The 19,176-nt window shown below is 43.5% G+C and overlaps 1 protein-coding gene across 1 annotated transcript; it reads right to left on the bottom strand.

The window, feature by feature from the left end:
* Positions 1–4,222: 4,222 nt before the first annotated feature.
* Positions 4,223–13,183, bottom strand: LOC139332115 (GTPase IMAP family member 8-like). Its single transcript, XM_070963833.1, has 6 exons — positions 13,149–13,183; positions 12,230–12,310; positions 9,011–9,061; positions 8,275–8,839; positions 7,728–7,739; positions 4,223–6,452 (listed from the first exon to the last, which is right to left on the bottom strand). Exons 2-6 carry the CDS (start codon positions 12,246–12,248, stop codon positions 4,223–4,225), a joined length of 2,877 nt encoding a protein of 958 aa, XP_070819934.1. The 5' UTR covers positions 12,249–12,310; positions 13,149–13,183.
* Positions 13,184–19,176: the final 5,993 nt, after the last annotated feature.

Raw genomic sequence — 19,176 nt, 5'->3', positions numbered from 1 at the left:
TTTGTGTCATGTGAGCGTCTGAAATCAGACTTTCTTGTTCACTATAATGAGTGTTTGTCCTGTCGGTGAGTGGAGGGAGAGATGTACAGTTTGTTCTTTCACTGAAGTCTATCAGAGTCTTCTTCGTCTCTAAAGCTTGAAAACAGGAACTCCTCTGTGAACGCTTGTGCTTTAGTTTTGGTTCTAAGCTGCAAGTAAATCCTGCAAATCAGGACGGACAACGTGAGTTTGAGCAGCAGCGTGGACTCGTCTGCTGAGGTACAGATTCAGAGGATGAAGGAGGAGGAGGAGGAGGAGGAGGAGGAGGAGGAGGAGGAGGAGGTCGTCTTTCTCACTTCCTGTAGACTCACTGCTGATGAAGAGGAAAAGAAAGGTTTTAAAAAGAGCAGAAACTCTGACTGAACGTCTCTGATCTGAGATGTGTTTGAAACCTGCAGGTGTCAGAGTCCTCCTCATCCTCAGTATGAAGGCCGCCTCAGCTGTCGGCCTCACTGTGAACACCAGCTGTCAGCAGTTATTATGTGACTGCTGGAGTTCAGAGCAGCTGGTGGACTGTTGTGTCTCTTCTGTCCACATCGCTTCACACATAAAACAGCTCGGTTCAGGCCTTCCTCCTCCTCCTCCTCCTCCTCCTCCTCCTCCTCCTCCTCCTCCTTCATCCTCTGAATCAATCACGGCCTTCTTTAGTGAAACTCTTTCGATGTACTATGTGTGAACCAGCCGTGGAAGAAGTATTCAGATCCTTCACTGAGGTAAAAGTACTCATGCCTCACTGTGAAAATACTCGCTGAAAGTAATGGTCCTGTATTCAAAATCTCACTGAAGTAAAAGTATGTGAGTATTATTAAAGTCGTAAAGTACCTGTGTGGTGTGAGTAAAGTGTTTTTCTATCTGCTGTCTGTGGATTCATGCGCTGCTGCAGCGCGGCGTCCTGTCAGAACCTCGTATCTCAGACAAACAGCCTGTTTTCAGCTTTGTGACGAAGTTTTTCAGCTGATCAAGAGGCTTTTAAAGAGTTTACTGAGCTGAAGAAGAGGAAGGAACTCTTCATCCTTCAGTTCAGCTCAAACATTAAACATCAACACATCTGGAGATACGAGCTTTTCACTGGACATGAAGGGGATGAAAAGTAACTGAAAACTTTGTGGTGTAAAAAGTAGAAAATACTCGCTGGACACGAAAATCAACTGAACCATCAGCGTTAGGAAACGTCAGTTTACATTCAGGATTCTCTTTAATGTGACGAACAGAAACTTTCTGCCTCTGAAGTTTTGCATGTTGCTCAGGTGTTCCTGTTATTGTGTCCACACCCTGAACCTGCACAGACATGTCTGAACCTTTAATTACCTCCTGTGCTCCTCTGTCATTGCTGGAAAATGTGTTTTTTTTACCTTTTACACCTCAACATGTTTTCCTTTTCTAACTTCTAACTCACCTCAGTGGAGCATTGCAGATTCCAGGGGGCGGTCCTCTCCAGGTGTGGCCACGCCCCCCGAGTGTCAGCCACTTCCTCCCACCTGTCCTTGTATGGACTTAACTGCAGCCAAAATGACACACCTGCTGCTGCTGTGGAGGGAAGTGAAGGGACGATTTACTGAAGTCCTGCTGAACTTTTACACAACATTTACCTGAAGGATGCAGAAACGAACCATCAGCTGATAAAATGTGACGCAGTAAACATCCTGAACACCGAAATCCTTCAGTGACGAAGCCAAACGAGGACGCGTGCAGCACCTTTAAACTCCATGAATCAGGTTCAAACACGGCTCATAACTGAGCTGAAGAATCATTTCACAGTCTTCACGATGAATATTTCAGCTTTTTGAATTTCAGCTCAGTTTTCGCTCGTGCAGAACTGAAAGTCTGCGTTTTACCTGTAAATGAGCATTTGTGCTGTTTCCTTATATGGGCGTAAGAGCAGGTGACACACCTGCAGCAGAGGGTCCTGCTGCTGTTCAGGTGTACACAACACTCACCTGAAGAATGCAGGTAACAGACAAAAGAAACAATGAGCTGATAAATCACAGACACACAGCAGGAAGTACATTTAATACTGCACTTTGTAGATACTTGTACTCGAGTATTTGAATGTACTTCAACTCCACATTCCAGAGACGAACACGACATTTCTCTGACAGCTGTGGATTTCATTGAACAGTTAATCAAACCTGAAGCTGCTGAATGCTGCTCACATGTTAAAGCATCAGTAATGTTAAAACAACAATTGAACAATAGAACCATTAATTACTCATACTTTCATAATTCGAGTACATTTTCCTTGGACTTTTGAAGGCAGAACTTTTACTTGTACTGGAGTATTTTAAAGTGTGGTACTGCTACGTGTACTTGAGTAAAGGATCTGAGTACTTCTTCCACCGCTGAAGATACATGAGAGAGGATGTGCAGTGTTTAAAGTACAGAGAGTGTATTAATACCAGAACACAGCTCAGCACTTTGGAGCAAACGCTCACAGTGAAAATGTGAATGCAGTAGTTGTACTGCAGTGTTTCGACGGTGCTGCAGTGAAGTCGCAGCACCGGTTTGCTTCGGCGTGCCGGTTTTCAGCTCTGGCCTGTGACCGTCGCCTGCAGTCAGGCAGACGACATTGTCCACATTCTCCGGCTGGTTCGGGCCTGTCGGTGGAGCCGGAGGAGCGTCGGTCCGCCGAAGCCGAAGTCTGAGAGCGACGACATGCAGACAAGCTGTGAGCACAGGAGACTCTGCAGGCTGGAGGGGAATCGTCCATCCTCAGACCTCATCATCAGACACACCGAGGACTTCTCAGAGAGAATGAGGGCGTATTGACTGACGGCTTAAACTCAGGTTGAAACTAAAGTTTGCACAGGAGGAGGGAACAGTTCATTCAGAAAATGTGTTTGTAAGATGGTTCACAGCAAGTCTCAGTGCTCGATGCTGACAGACCGACACAGTGACAACACATGAAGAAGAAGAAGTCAGACTTTATTCATGAAGGTGGTACAAAGGAAATCATCAAACATTTCATCATCAGTTCATCTGCACATTATTTTCTCTTTAACTGGCCTTTAAATGTTAGAAAAGAGTTAAAAGAGTTCCTTCAGACCAACAGTCCAAAATCTAAAGAGATTCTCTTTGTTTTTACCAACACAAAGAACAGAGAAAAGCAAAGAAATCCAAAATAATACAAGTACATTTAAAAAGAACAAGAAAAACAGAAAAAGTCTGTGAAAAATGTTCTTCAAACAGAGTTTTTAGCAGATGAAGCGTCAGCACGCAGCATGTGTCTGAGTGCATGTTTCTATGTGAATATACTGACAGTGAACTGTGAAGGAAAATGACGACATGCTCTGCAATGAAAGGCTGAAATCACCGCTGAAAAAATAAACCAAGTAAAGACAGAAAACATCTTCTAAAAGGTGGAAAAGTCTGTGAATAAATGTCTAAAGATGCATCAGCAAACGCTGCAGCGTGAACAGATCAGCTCTGATAGGCCGCTACACTCAGTGGCCACTTTATTAGGAACACATGAACAGTCAGCTGTCATCAAGCTTCATGATGCTTGTTGTGTTTTTGGTGACTTTGTCAGAGGTTTTCATTGAAATGTGTGTTTTTAGGAGGACAAACATGAGAAACACCTCTCAGTGTGATGGGAACACCACAGTAATAAACATCATTAAATTTACACTTTTCTGACAACGTGAGCAAACACTGAACGTTATCAGCTTCATGAACAGACTTTATTTCAGAGCACGACTGAACTGCAAGAGACTGAACAGGTGTACCTAATAAAGTGGCCACTGAGTGCACAGTACAGTGTGTGTGTGTGTGTGTGTGTGTGTGTGTGTGTGTGTGTGTGTGTGTGTGTATGTACAGATATAAAAATGTGTAAAAATTATACTAAATCAACAGTGTGTAAAGAAAATGAAACGTATGTTGGAATAATGGAATCAGACATGTGACGTGTGTTCAGCCTGCAGTGACGAGCGGTCGTCCAGCTGTTGACGAGGACAAACCTGCACACAGAGACAGGACGTCCTCTGGTGGAGGAGTAACAATGGACTGACGACACTCCAAATATTCTGACATCGTGTTGAAATCACAGAGTTGATTTGATACAGAGAAAAAAGCAAAGCGTCCTTAAAGCTTCAGAATCTTTGTTACTGATGAATGTGATTAACAGTCTGTTAAATGATCCTAAACGATGATCTGCTAACATGATGAAGATCAGGAGTCGGTGCTGAGTTCAGATGATGATACATCTATTTTTGTATTTTCTTTTCAAATCTTCTACTTCTTCTTCATGCTGTTTCTTCAGCTTCTCCATCTGATCTTTCAGCTCTTTTTCTTTGTGACCTGACAGGTTTTGTAACAGATTGTACTCTTTGTCACGCTCCTCCTCTGTTTCTTTTATTTGTGTCTCATGCTTTTCCTTCAGTTCCTTTATTTCCTCCATGTGTTTCTCCACCAGTGCTTCAAAGTCCTCTGTGTATTTCTTTTTAAAATCATTGAATTCTTCGGCTTGTTTTCTTGCCTCCTCTTCATACTTCTTCTTCATTTCCTTCATTTTTTTCTTATACATTTCCTCTAATTCTTCTCTCTCCTTTTCTGCCTTTTCTAATTTCATTTGATCTTCTTTTCTTTTGTTTTCATGTTTTTCTTTTTCCTGTTCGTATTCTTCTTGGAGCTTTTTAAGTCTTCTTTGCTCCTCCTGACGTTTCTCTTCATCCTCTCGATATCGTTTCTCCCACCATTCTTTTCTTTCCTCCTCCCAATCCTCTCGTTTCTTTCTCATCTCTTCTCTACTCTCCTCCAGCTTTCTGTCAATAGTTTCCTTTTCCTTTGACTCTGACTTTATCTTTTCTTCCAGATCTTTACGTTCTTCTTTCCACTCTTGTTGCTGAAGTTCTTCCTGCTCTTTCTTTTTCTTGTCCTCCTCCTCTCTCTCCTTCTGTTCTTTCTTTCTCTGTTCACGCTCCTTCTCCATGTTTTCCTCCAGATCTTTAAGATGTTTTTCTCTCAGTTTTCTCTCCTGTTCTATTTCAGCTTTCTGATCTTCCATTTGTCTTTTCACTGCTTCCATTTGCTCCTCATGTTTTCTTTGAAGCTCCTCCTTCTGTCTCTGCATTTCCTCCTCTTTCTCCTTCAGGATCCTCTCCACCTCCTTCTGTATCGCTGCCTCGGCCTCTTGGAACATCTCTGAGGTGTAGCAGCTGCCGCCGTTTTCCTTCTTCATTGTGTTGATCTTGGCCAGCAGCTCTCTGACTTGTGTTCGGTTTGTGTGATCTTTGTTGTTGAAGACCTGGTATCTTTCTCCGCAGTCGTTTATCATTGTTTTTATAAAGTCATCACATTCTTCGAGGTAACTCTCAAATGACTTATCCAGATCGTCTCCTCTTGTGAATAAGACGATGATGAAATGTTGTGAATTCTTGCCAAAACATTTCTTGATCAGTTCCACAGAGTCTTTTTCTTCCTTTGTAAAACGACCGATCTGCAGGACGAGTAAGAACACATGAGGTCCAGGAGACAACAAGCTGATGCATTTCACAAGTTCCTGTTGAATGAGATCATTGGACAGAGTCGTGTCAAACAAGCCGGGGGTGTCGACCACAACAACAGGCTGACCATCAATCTCTCCTGCTGCTTTCTCACAGAACTTGGTCACAGACTTTGAGCTGGCAGTAGATTTAAAATGCTTCTTGTCCAAAATGGTGTTTCCAGTTGCACTCTTCCCACTGCCAGTCTTCCCAACCAGCACCATCCTGAGACACTCTCTGCTCTGACTTTCATCACCACCTCCCATCACACTCCTCTGTTTCACATCCTGCAGTTCAGCTTTGAGTCCTGCATTAGTCTTCTCCTGCTCTACAACCTTCTCCATCTGAGCCCTGGTGAACGTGTCCTTCGTGAAGCTTTTGGATCCTTTAACTCTCATCTCTTCCACAGCTTCCAGCAGCTCTGGGATCTGCTGCTCGTCCTTGATGTTGAGAACATCATATCTTCCTCCACAGCTCTGACAGAGATCCTGAATGTCCTTGCTTCCTCTAACAAAGTCGACCACAGCTGGAGCTGTAGGATCTGACTCCACAGTGAGCAGAATCCTGGTGAAGTCATTGACTCGAGAGCTGAATGTGTTCTGGATGATCTTTATCTCTGCCTTGTCTTCATCAGTGAGGGGACCCACAGGTAGGACCAGGATGAAGGCGTGGACGCCCTCAGGGTCACAGAGGGAGATACACCTGAATGATGCCTCCATCACTGCCTCCTGAGCTTTTCCATACAAGGCAGGCAGCTCCAGCAGGGAAAGCCGACGTCCACACACCTCTCCCTGATGTTTGACACACTCTGATGAGTCGGAGACTGAATGAAACTCTGTCCCACCTAAAATGGCCTCGATGGCTGAAGTCTTCCCTGCTCCTGTCCTCCCACACAGAACCAGGTTTAAAGCTGGTCTGATGTGTTCAGACTTTGGTCTGATGGTCTCTTCAGTGAAGGCGAGGAAGCTTCCTTTGTTTTCATGCACAATCTTCTCAATCTTCTCCATTAACAGCTGGTGGTCACCTTCAGCCATGTTGAAGCGTCTTCCTCCACAGTCTTTAAGGAGCTGACTAACAGATGTTTCATTCCCCTCATGTGTCTCGACGACCATTGAGTGTTTAAAAGCATCTCCATCAAACAAACTCAGGATGAACTTCAGTGTTTGTCTGTTCTTCTCTGTGAAATCAGAAGGTTTCACTAACAGCAGAAGAACATTTGGTCCAGGAGGACAAAGAGTCACACAGCTCTTCATCTCGTCTCTGAATGTCTCCACAGACAGACTGAAGATGTTTGGACTCTTCACGACTGTCAGATGATTTCCTCTCCACTCTCCACTCGCAGCCACACATTGTTTGATAGGAAAAGGCTTTGGCAGATAGTTTTGCCATTCCTGACTGTTTCCAATGATGAAGTTACTCAGCTTTGTCTTTTTGTCGTCTGTTTTCCCCAACAGCAGAATTCTGAATGAAGAACCTGTAAGACAACAAAAATATAGATAAACATGAGAAGCAAAATTATTATCTTAATAATTCGTAAGTTGAAGTCACTTGTTTAATTGGTCATATTTTTAGTCAAGAGACATTATTAAATGTGTAATCCCTGCATGTTAGCGTCTGGGGCATGCGCATGCGCAAAAAGCCCTTCAACAGCCCTTTCTAAGGGATCAAAACAGGGTGATACAAAATAAAGTTACAGAGTGCACATCATTGTAAACTAGGACTCAGCCCATAGTGCAGTTAAACAATGGCTGAAACTTTCTTTCTTCAGTTTCCTTTGAACAACAAGCAGTCATTACTTGTCTCTGGCTGCAGTCAGCTTGTTCTTAGTTGTGGTGTCCATATCCTCTGTCAAAAGCCGTCCATTGTTGCCTGATTTTGACAAGGTGGCGCAGAGAATTCGCATTCACTGTGTTTGGCCATCAAGTGGTGTTTGAGACTGGATGTGCTGCGGTGAGAACTCAGTTCACACTGACAACACACACAGATAACTTTGGTCTTGTCAGTCGACCCATCTGGTAACTTTTTGAAACTAAACTTTCCATTCAGAATCTTGTTCGCGTCCATTTCAGCATTTCGCGCTTGAGCAGGCGAGACCAAACACGTGTGTGGGGGTGTGCCTATTGTTTTGTTTCCGGTTTACAATCGGATCCTGTAGTTTTTCTTATGTTACTAGCAGTGGTCACAGCTTATAAAAAACTACAAGTTCACTACGTCACAAAGAGCGTTAATCGCGCAATAAAAAAAATGACGCCATTCAAATTGATTTGCGTTAACGCGTTAATAACACAATATTTTTGACAGCACTAGTATTTTGCAAATGAAAAGTAGCAAAATATGAATGTAACAGAAGAGAGTAACATGTGAAAAATGTGATTTAAGGTTTTTGTTTTAAACTGTTTTTATTTAGTTTTTTGTGTTTCTGTGGTGAAGAATTGTGGGATGAGTTTGGGTTCATTCTGGAGAAAAGATGCCACCAAAAATCAGTAAATTGATGATGAACACTGATGAATTTACTTACTGTGAGTCAAAGGCTTTTTCTCTGAGAATTTAGCAGTGAATCCTTTAACTGCACTCAGTCCTATAAAAACACGACATCATTAATTTTCAGCTTGATGCTCTAATTTAATCAAACAGGATTTGTTTGAACAGAGTTTCCTTCTCAGGACTGTTTCTGCTCTTACCAGCAGCTTTAACACCCATGATAGAAGTCTGTGCTTCCTTTGGTTTTGGCCTTTGATGGTCGCCTGGTGAAGTAGATGTTGTGTCTGTAAATGCTTCATAGCTGAGATGCTCCACATTGGTCTCCTCTACGATTTGACCCAAGCGTGTTAACAGCTGTGGACGTTCAAGGTTCTTCTGCCACAGAAACCTGGAGTGACACCGTCTGATCATGTCCTTTAATGGAGGCTGTTCCATGTATGTTTCCATCAATCCTGGACTCTCCTCTCTGGGTGTTGATATCAGCACCAGTGAATGATCAAATGATCGATCATTGAAGAGCTGAAGGAAGCTGCAGAGCCTCAGTTTGTGTTCCTCAGTGAAGTCTTCAGGCTGCAGAACCAGCAGGAACACATGAGGTCCAGGATCAGAGAGTCTCACACAGTTTTCTATCAACTCTGTCAGTTTGTGATGAGAGATGTTTGGATGCAGCAGATCTGGAGTGTTGGTGAGGACTATTGTTTTGTCCTTTAACTGTCCTCTGTCTCTCAGACATCTGTCTTCTTCTCTCTCAGTGTTGAACTTAGTCTGTCCCAGCATGAAGTTCCCCACTGAACTCCTCTGAGACCAGCTGTTCCCCAGCAGAACGACCCTCAGCTCAGACACTGAGAAAAACAAAGATTAGAAAAGGCAAATAAACGCTGACTTGCATTGATTCATTTCTAGTTTCATTGTTTGACTTCAGGTTTAGTTTCTTACTGACAGACTGAAGCTACAAAATACTGTAAACTCAGATATTGTTAAAGAGCAGGATGACACAGTTCAGTTTGACTCACTGTCAGGTGGCAGGTAAGGAAAGCTGTTCCTGCGCTTCAGTGGAGGCTGATCTCCTGTTAATGTAAGAACACAGCATTCATTCAGTCATTTATATGATCACATGTGATCAATAGTAGAGCTTCTTATGACAGAAACACTGTCGTCTAAAACTTTGGACCAGATCTGAAACAAACAGGTGGAAAACCTGCCAGAACCCAACATCAACAAGAAACAGACAGTTCGACCCCGTCCAGAATGTGGTGGACCTGAACAGACCCAACCAGAGAGACCAACAGCAACACTGACCGCAGCATGAAGCTCCACCAACAAGCAGCCATGATGGAAAAGAGCATCAACACGTCAGCCTCAAAAACATCTTCAATCCAAGATGATGATGATGATGATGATGATGACAAAACCTATTCTATTCTATTCTATTCTATTCTATTCTATTCTATTCTATTCTGAATATTCTCCAGTTGCTCCAGAACGCTGCAGCACGTGTTCTGACAAAAACCAGGAAGCGAGATCATATTTCTCCAATACTCGCCACTTTGCACTGGCTCCCTGTAAAGTTTAGAATAGAGTTTAAAATTCTCCTCCTTACTTACAAAGCCATAAATAACCAGGCACCTTCTTATCTTAAAGAGCTCATAGTACCTTATTGCCCTACTCGAACACTGCGTTCCCAGAATGCATTTCTACTTATGGTTCCTAAAGTCTCAAAAAGCAGAACAGGAGTCAGAGCATTTAGCTATCAAGCTCCTCTCCTGTGGAACCATCTTCAGTCTTTGTCCGGGAGGCAGACACTCTCTCTACATTTAAGAGTCGTCTTAAAACTGTCCTTTTTGATAAAGCTTATAGTTAGGGCTGGCTCAGGCTGGTCCTGGACCAGCCCCTAGTTATGCTGCTATAGGATTAGACTGTTGGGGGACATCCAAAGATACACCGAGCTCCTCTGTCCTTCTGTCCCTCTCCATCTGCACGCTCTCATGTCCTACCACGGCGTGTTACTAACTTAGCTCCTTCCCCGGAGTCTCTGTGCTTTGTCGTCTTGCAGGTTCCCATGGACAGTGGCTGAATCTGGATTGTGGATTTCAGCTGCGTCTCCTGCCTTGGCCCTGCCTGACATCCACTGCAACTGCTACTGCTGTTATTACATCCACTGTCACTGTTACTGTGACTGCATGTCTGTCTGTCTGTCTCTCTCTCTCTGTCTCTCTCTCTCTCTCTCTCTGACTGCTTTTCTTTCTGTCTGTCTGTCTGTCTGTCTGTCTGTCTGTCTGTCTGTCTGTCTGTCTGTCTGTCTGTCTGTCTGTCTGTCTCACTCTCCCTCTCTTGCTCTTCCTCTCTCACCCAACCGGTGGAGGCAGATGGCCGCCCACCCAGAGTCTGGTTCTGCTCGAGGTTTCTGCCTGTTAAAAGAAGTTTTTCCTCGCCACTGTCGCCAAGTGCTTGCTCATGGGGGAATTGTTGGTTTCTTTGTAGATAAAAGAGCTTGGTCTGTACCAGCTCTATATGGAAAGTGTCCTGAGACAACTTCTGTTGTGATTTGGCGCTATACAAATAAAACTGAATTGAATTGAATTGAATTGACATGTGATGAGAGCTGAGTCCACTTGGATCCACTAAGGCAGGCATGTCAAACTCATTCCACAAAGGGCCGTGTGGCTGCAGGTTTTTCCTCCAACCAATCAAGAGCACACAGTCTGACGAATCAGCTGTCTGAAGACTGAGATCAGCTGATGAATGAGTCAAGTCTGGTGTGTTGCTGCTTCGTTGGAAAGAAAACCTTCAGCCACTCGGCCCTTTGTGGAATAAGTTTGACATATGTGCACGAAGGTATCTGACATGTCGACAGACTGACCTGAGACCTGCTGCAATAAAACGAGACCTGATGAGACTGAATGCAGCTGAGATCCAGATCGAGTGGAGTCACATTGGTGGACCAAAGAATCAGGTAATATAAAATAATATATTCTATAATCTATAATATATAAGTTTTATGTAACTCTGCTGATGACAAAAACCACTGTGTGATTGACATCAGGTGATCCTCAGAAAGAGTTCATGGTGCTAACAGTGAATCAGTGGTGGAGAAAACTTCTGCAGATAATTCAAACAACACAGCGGCTGCTGACGTGAATCCACCAAACTTTTAGGTTTTGTCGCCACCAAGTGGAGATCTGTTGGCTCTGCACCCTTTGACAGAAAACATTCATTCAGTTTTCAATGTGTTTTATTTAAATCCTCTGAAACACGTTGAGGGTGAAGCATCATTTAAACAGTGCTGAGCTAAACTATAAGAGCAGACAACTAAAACCCTCAAAGGAAGCTCAGAGGCAGCAAGAGAGGAAGAATACAAGGATCAAACAAGGTGAAGCCAACAATGTTTGAAGGTGAAGGTGCAGGAAGTGACAACCAGACAAATAAAGTAAACAATGAGAACGATAAAAGCAAAAATAATTACAACCAATAAGATTAGAAATGAAAGTTTGGAATCGTCTCAGCAGTATTAATGAGCATCTCAAAGTTTTCAGGGAGAGTTTCGAGTCTGTGGGACAGAACAACAGAAAGCAGATCTTCTTCAGTCGGTCTGAATGTTTGACTCCTGCAGGTTGAACCATGTCTGAGTGGACTACAACACTGCAAGAAAGCCGGCTGAGAGATGGACGGAAAACTCCTTCATGAATAAATAAAACAAGAGCCGCCGATGACGAGAGATCAGCAAAACACAACAACACCAAAGTTTAAGAATAAGACAGCAAATTAAACCAGAGCCGAAAATTAAAAAGCACACATCTGCATCAGCTGCAAAGCACAAAAAGCCAGTTAGTGAAGGAAAGGAAATATTTCGAGAGGACACACAGGACATTGATCAGTGGGTTCATTCAGGAAGGAAACAAGTCTGAGTGTTACTTCAAAGGAGTTTTATGAGTCAAAAACATTCACGGATCATCAACGCTGAACCCAAATCATGGTTCTGTTGAAGCATGTGACAAAGATACTGTGAATAAAACAGCAGTGATGAAATGTGACGTACACTGACTGAGCAGTGACTGTAGTCCAGCTGTGAGCTGATCTGGGATCAGTCTGTCTGATCTGTCACTGAGCTACAGCTTATAGAGGTCCTCATGTTGAGCAGAGTTTCATTCAGGGTTCACAGACTGGACTGAGGGTCTGAGGACAAAGTGCTTTTCTTCCAGAGAGAGAAGACAGCGTCTGATGACTGGACTCACCTGATGCTGCAGCCGCCATGACGTCACTGCCGGACAGATCAGACGTTCACTGGACTGAAGAGCAACTGCTGCATGAAGAACCTGGAGGAGGAAGAAGAAGCAGAATGGAAATGATCTTACTCACACACCAAAACGCTTCTTTCAGAGTCAAAGTCACCTCAACGACCTCAGAGGGGATTCAAACCACCAACCTCCCCTCTGCTTCTGGCTGAGAACATGAAGGTCTGCATGAAAACTTCCTTAAACTGAGGATTTATTTTCTAATTTTGAACTCTGTAGAACTCGATCATTTGTGATTTGTTCTTGGATCTAACAGAGGAGATCTACAGATCTCAGGTTCCTGAATAAATGAAGAGGATGTGTTGAGCTTCATCACTGACACGAGTCTCCTCTAAAGAGCAGAAACTGGCCTTCAGTCTGAAGTCGATGTTTGTGGTTTTGTAGCTTCTCTTCCTGTTTCTCACTTCAGCTCTGACTCTAAAATGGTGACGTCTGAAGGAGACATTAAAGTGAGAAACAGACACAACGTATTTCAGACAGATTCCTCTGATCAAAGAAAAACATCTGGACTCTGAACAGAATCCTGATGTCAGTCATCTTTGCTGCGTCTTGTTCAGTCCGCATGTTTCCGTCTCCGACGTTTGAAAGTGCGCGTTTACCTGAAGTGACTGATGTGCAGCTGACAGCGAGTCAGACAGTAAAGGTTCATGTGTGACTTCACAGAAAGCTGTTTCCAGATCAGCTCATCAAGTTACTTTGATAATAGAAAGCTATGAACCGGGAACACAACCGGGAAAGAACAAAGACGGAGACGTAGAAAAAAACAAACGCACAATAAAAAGAATCCAGAATAAAAATCAAACATATATATGTACTTTATATACAGAGAGTGTATAAAAACACAGTTGGTGTTTTCTACCTTTAGTTTAGTTGAAGTTGGTCTGAATCTCCGTCGCTTGAAACCGTCGAAGACGACAAAGTGAAAGTAAAAGTGTTTGAGAAAAACAGGCAGAAAACTGTGTGCAAAGAGCGTCCTGAGGGGGGCGCACTGCCTGCTCCTCACTCACTGTACAGACGTGAGAGCAGCAGCATGTCCTGTGTTCTTCACACTGCAACTTCTCCCCGTTATTCAGGTATGAAAGCTGTTAAATGCTTGGTGACAACGGGAGAAATCTGGGATTCAGTATTTTTCCCAACGATACTTTGACATGTAAACCACTGAGCTGCTGATTCGTGGACGACCTTGACCTCCTGAGCCACAGACGCACTAAACAGAAATTAAGGATGAAGAAAACCTTTCAGGTCTGAAGTGGCGTCGTAGTGGCAGAGCACTGACACTGTCCTTTCACTTCATGTAAGACGTTTTCTGTATTACAGTCCAGATAAGACTAAACATGCAGCAGATTAAAGATTTCTTTGGATGAACCACCTGTCAATCACTCTTACCACCTCGTTGAATCACCAGTGTGAGATCTTTCTCTCATTTCTGAGACATTGTCACAAATCTGCAAGTCCTTTTTTCTGGCACATTAAATTATCAGCCACAGGAAGCCACTGTGACGCCCACCGACAGACGTGAAGTTTCCCTGTCTCCTTCATTTCTCCTGTTTGCAGGAGGATAAAGTCATAACCAAAGCTAACTAAGTCTTACTTTCTAAACATGTTTATCATCTGAGTGAGCAGGAAAGAGATCGTTGGAATGATGCATTAATGTTGTTTTTTGTAATGACGTAATTCAGCTTTGCAGCGTCCTGTGTTAATTATAAAATGTCACCACAATAAGCTGCTTTCAGATATCTTTGTAGCATAAATTACAGTTTTATTTAGGGGCTCATGGACCTTTGTGTTGACATAATAATTATATAATAATTCATATAATGTGTACAGTTGCTAAAATATATTCTGACTTAGTGATCTTTTTATACTGTGTGTGGTTATTAAGATGGTTATGTATATGGGGAATAAATTCTGCTGAGTGAGGCTAAACATTAAAATCAATTGTTAATGTTACAGGAAGCCAGTGCAGAGCTGCTAAGACTGGACTGATGCGCTCTCTCCTCTTGGTTCTGTTTCATAGTTCATCAGTTTGACTGAGCTTCAATGTGGCAGCTTTAACTAACTCCTTGATTAGTGATTGTTGTGGAGGCTGAGCCCCTGACAAATGTGATGAAGAGGGGGATGAGGGGCATTTGATCCTCTTGTTTTGGTACACCATCCCAAGTGCATGATGCAGGTTAGTGCCAATCAACCAGAGATGTTTGGATTTCATCAGACCTAAAGTGCTCTTTACAGTTCCAACAGATGGAGTTGAAACTTTATCCCACGGTTGATGTCAGTCATGTGTTCAGTGCGAGGAGTCCTCTGAAAGATGTGATGCCTCTCCCCAAGTTGGAATGTTAAGATTAATGCCAAGATTGTCTCTCTTTGCCATTCCTTCATGTCTGGTTATGGAGTCACCAATCAGAACTGTGTCTGCTTTGTGAAGTGTATTGTTTCTGGCCTTTGGCAGTCAACAATATTTCTCCTGGCCCTTGGCCCAGCAGTAGTCTTGGGGCTATTTCTTGGGTTTTATTCAGATTACATTTTTTGGTTTTGGTGTGATTAGTTTCTCTGGCCTCATGGTTAGTATTCCAAGGGAGGAGCAGAAACAACCTCTCACTGAATTAAGGAACATGTTGTGGAAAAGAAGAGTGGCACAAGAAACAGAGAAAGGAGAGAACCAGATGAAGAACAGCCTTCATAACAAACCCCTTTGGCTTTGTCAAAAATCTGCTTGGAAACAAGCGCAGTGGTCATCTTTGAAGGTCAACAGAGGAGGTCAACTGCTTTCTCAAGAACACCTTAAGTGATCCACTGAGAGATTAATCACTTGATCCCTAGAAGTCTCTCATAAACACACCAGCCGAAAGAAGGTCCAGGATGTAGTGAAAGGAGTAAGATCTGTCTCAGCTCCAGAGCCCAGCAGTGTGCCATATGTAGTATATAAGAAAAGTCCAGAACTCATCTGACAACTGTGGAAGATCCTGAGAGTTATCTGGCGAAGAGAGAGAGTTGCTGACCAGTGGAGGTGTGTGGAGGGGTTATGGGTTACTTAGGAGGAACACTCAAAGAACATCACCCTGCAGAGACACCATGTACACAACAACATCACAAATCTCATTCTGGATTACAAACATTGATTTCAGGTTAAGAGTTACTTCTGGGTCCACAACATCCAGAGAAGTCTGGAGAAAATCTTTGACGCCGCTTACATCATGAAGACCCTTGACAACCTCAGCGACTGGCTCATGAAGGTGGACAAATCCAGCCTACCAGGACAATTTAAATCCTGGGTCTACCATCATGCCAACTTGCCCAGGATCCCGTGGCCACTGCTGGTGTATGAGGTCCCTCTGTCAACTGTAGAGTCAATGGAGAGGAAGATCAGCAGCGACCTTCAGAGATGCAGTACAGCACCATCTTACAGCTCAATTTCAGTGGTCTGAAAAAGGGGTTTATTGTACAGCAGACGGGGCTGCACGGTGGCGCAGCAGGTAGTGCGCGTGCCTCACAGCAAGAAGGTCGCAGGTTCGATTCCTGGGTCGGGCCTTTCTGTATGAAGTTTGCATGTTCTTCCCGTGCATGCGTGGGCACTCCGGCTTCCTCCCACAGACCAAAAACATGCTCATTAGGCTGATTGGTGACTCTAAATTGCCCCTAGGTGTGAGTGTGTGTGAATGGTGTGTGTATGTGCCCTGTGATCGGCTGGCGACCAGCCCAGGGTGTACCCCGCCTCTCGCCCGTTGACAGCCAAGATAGGCTCAAGATAGGGTCCGCGCAAGCACAAGGTGCTTCTGTACAGAGACTGGCAGGACTCCAGGCCAGGACAGGCAGGAAGTGGAAAGCATCAAATGCACTGCAGGTTTCAGAGTCCAGGCTGAGGCAGAGAGAGCTGGTGGGGAACATGGCCACAGGCAGAGGCAGGTCTCAGTTACCTCCCCGGGACCCCAGTCTGCAAAGCCCTGGGCAACGAGAGATGCCAGCTGAGAATAGCAGTGGAGGAAGAAAGAGCAGGCAGAATGGTAGTTCTGAGACAACAAGGAACATGGACAAAGTGGGAATCTGTTGAGCAGCCAAGGATCACCTGGGATAACACGACGACAGAGTCTGTTTCAAGTCCTGCATCCTGGAGCAAAAGTGAAACACCTCAGGTCCTGAAGGCAGCTGCAGAGACACCACTGCTTAAAGAAGACCATCACGTTTGTTAGGGCCGGACTTAAATATTCAACCCTCCCCCCTTTGCTTCAGCTGCTGACTGGCACTTGAAAGTTGACCTGGACAAGCAACTGAGGTTTCCTGAACACATCGTCCCAACAACACTGATCATTTTTTTTCCAAAGCTACAAAGCAGCTGATCATGTTGGAGCTCACTGTACTCTGGGAACATGAATGATGCACACAAGCACAATATGCCAAGTACCAGCAGCTGGCAGAGCAATGTAGGAGACAGAGCTGGAAAACCTCCAGCAAACCTATTGAGTTGGGATGTCGGAGCATTGCAGGCCGGTCACTCTGCAGAGCCTTGACCAAACTCAGGCGAGTGGAATTGGCAAAAAAGAGAGCCATCAAATCTGTTACTGATGGTGGAGAGAAAGCCACCAGGTGACTTTGGCTGAAGAGGGACACCCATTGGTCAACTGCTGCTGGCATGCAAGTCAGGAACCGATCACCCACGCTGGGTCACGCAGGGCGAGACTGTCTGATGTTGAAAGACCTGAAACACTGGATGACCCCAGGCTACATCACTGATGATGCATCCCAGCACATCCTCAGCATGTATTTTCTTAAAGTATCACACCTTTTGTCATTCAGAGTCAGTGTTTTGTACCTGTTTTGCATCACAAGAGATGAAGGGCTTCATCTTCAAAACTTTAAAAACTTTTAAAAATCTGTATTACAACGTAAATCATGTCTGGCTGCAAAAACTGAACTTTTTTTTTCATCATTAATTAATCTGCAGATTATTTTCTCATCAATTGTTTGGTCTATTAAATGTTAGACAATAGTTTAAAAATCATTAGTTCCTTCAGACCAACAGTCCAAAATCTGAAGAGATTCTTTTTATTATTACCGACAGAAAGAACAAAGAAAAGCAAGGAAAAACTAGATATCCAACAAGAGAATGTTTTACTTTCACAAATGAAATAATTAGTGCTGTCAATCGATTAAAATGTTTAATCGCGATTAATCGCATAAATGTCATAGTTAACTCGTGATTAATCGCACATTTTTGTCTATTCTAAATGTCCCATTAATTATCATTTTAATACTCTTACCAGCATGGAAAAGTGGATCGGCTTGCTTTGTGCAAATGTTTTTTATTGAAAACAATTTGTGAATGAATCAAATCTCACACAACTTAACACTGTCAATAAACAGATGACAAAAAAAATAAATACTTGGTTACAAAAAAGCCCTTCAACAGCCCTTTCTAAAGGATCAAAGCAGGGTGATACAAAGTTACAAAGTTAGAAAAGTCACAAAGTGCACATCATTGTAAACTAGGACTCAGCCCATAGTGCAGTTAAACAATGGCTGAAACTTTCTTTCTTCAGTTTCCTTTGAACAACAAGCAGTCAGACTAAATGCTCTGTGTTTGTTCAGCAGAGGCTCATCAGCCTCTTATTTCTCTCCAGAAACAATGAACATTACTTGTCTCTGGCTGCAGTCAGCTTGTTCTTAGTTGTGGTATCCATATGCCTCTGTCCAAACTTTGGTCTTGTCAGTCGACCCATCCGGCAACTTTTTGAATCTAAACTTTCTATTCAGAATCTTGTTCGCGTCCATTTCGGCGTTTCGCGCCTGACATCCGCCGACACTTTCACAGCGAGCGAGCAGGCGAGACCAAAACATGCATGGGGCGTGCCTTTTGTTTTGTTTCCGGTTCACAACCGAATCCTGTAGTTTTTCTTATGTTACTAGCAGTGGCCACAGCTTATAAAAAACTACAAGTTCACTACGTCACAAAGAACGTTAATCGCGCGTTAAAAAAAAATCACGCAACGCCTTAGTAACGCGATATTTTTGACAGCACTAGAAATAATTACATAGAAGTACATATAAAAAGAGAAGAAGACAGAAAAAGTCTGTGAAAAATGTTCTTCAAACAGAGTTTTTAGCAGATGAAGCATCAGCACGCAGCATGTGTCTGAGTGCATGTTTCTATGTGAATATACTGACAGTGAACTGTGAAGGAAAATGACGACATGCTCTGCAATGAAAGGCTGAAATCACCGCTGAAAAAATAAACCAAGTAAAGACAGAAAACATCTTCTAAAAGGTGGAAAAGTCTGTGAATAAATGTCTAAAGATGCATCAGCAAACGCTGCAGCGTGAACAGATCAGCTCTGATAGGCCGCTACACTCAGTGGCCACTTTATTAGGAACACATGAACAGTCAGCTGTCATCAAGCTTCATGATGCTTGTTGTGTTTTTGGTGACTTTGTCAGAGGTTTTCATTGAAATGTGTGTTTTTAGGAGGACAAACATGAGAAACACCTCTCAGTGTGATGGGAACACCACAGTAATAAACATCATTAAATTTACACTTTTCTGACAACGTGAGCAAACACTGAACGTTATCAGCTTCATGAACAGACTTTATTTCAGAGCACGACTGACCTGCAAGAGACTGAACATCCATCCATTATCTATACCGCTATCCCTTTCGGGGTTGCGGGGGGCTGGAGCCTATCCCAGCTACAATGGGCGAGAGGCGAACAGGTGTACCTAATAAAGTGGCCACTGAGTGCACAGTACAGTGTGTGTGTGTGTGTGTGTGTGTGTGTGTGTGTGTGTGTGTGTGTGTGTGTGTGTGTGTGTGTGTGTGTGTGTGTGAAACAGGGTCTGAAACCAGTGTTTGTTACTTATCAGATGATACTGGTGGCCTTTGGTGCTCCTACAGTGC

The sequence above is a fragment of the Chaetodon trifascialis genome, chromosome 6 (assembly GCF_039877785.1).
Source record: "Chaetodon trifascialis isolate fChaTrf1 chromosome 6, fChaTrf1.hap1, whole genome shotgun sequence".
NCBI classification, from domain to species: Eukaryota; Metazoa; Chordata; class Actinopteri; order Chaetodontiformes; family Chaetodontidae; genus Chaetodon; species Chaetodon trifascialis.
The sequence above is the reverse complement of the archived record's forward strand: the minus strand, read 5'-3'. Positions and strand labels throughout refer to the sequence as shown.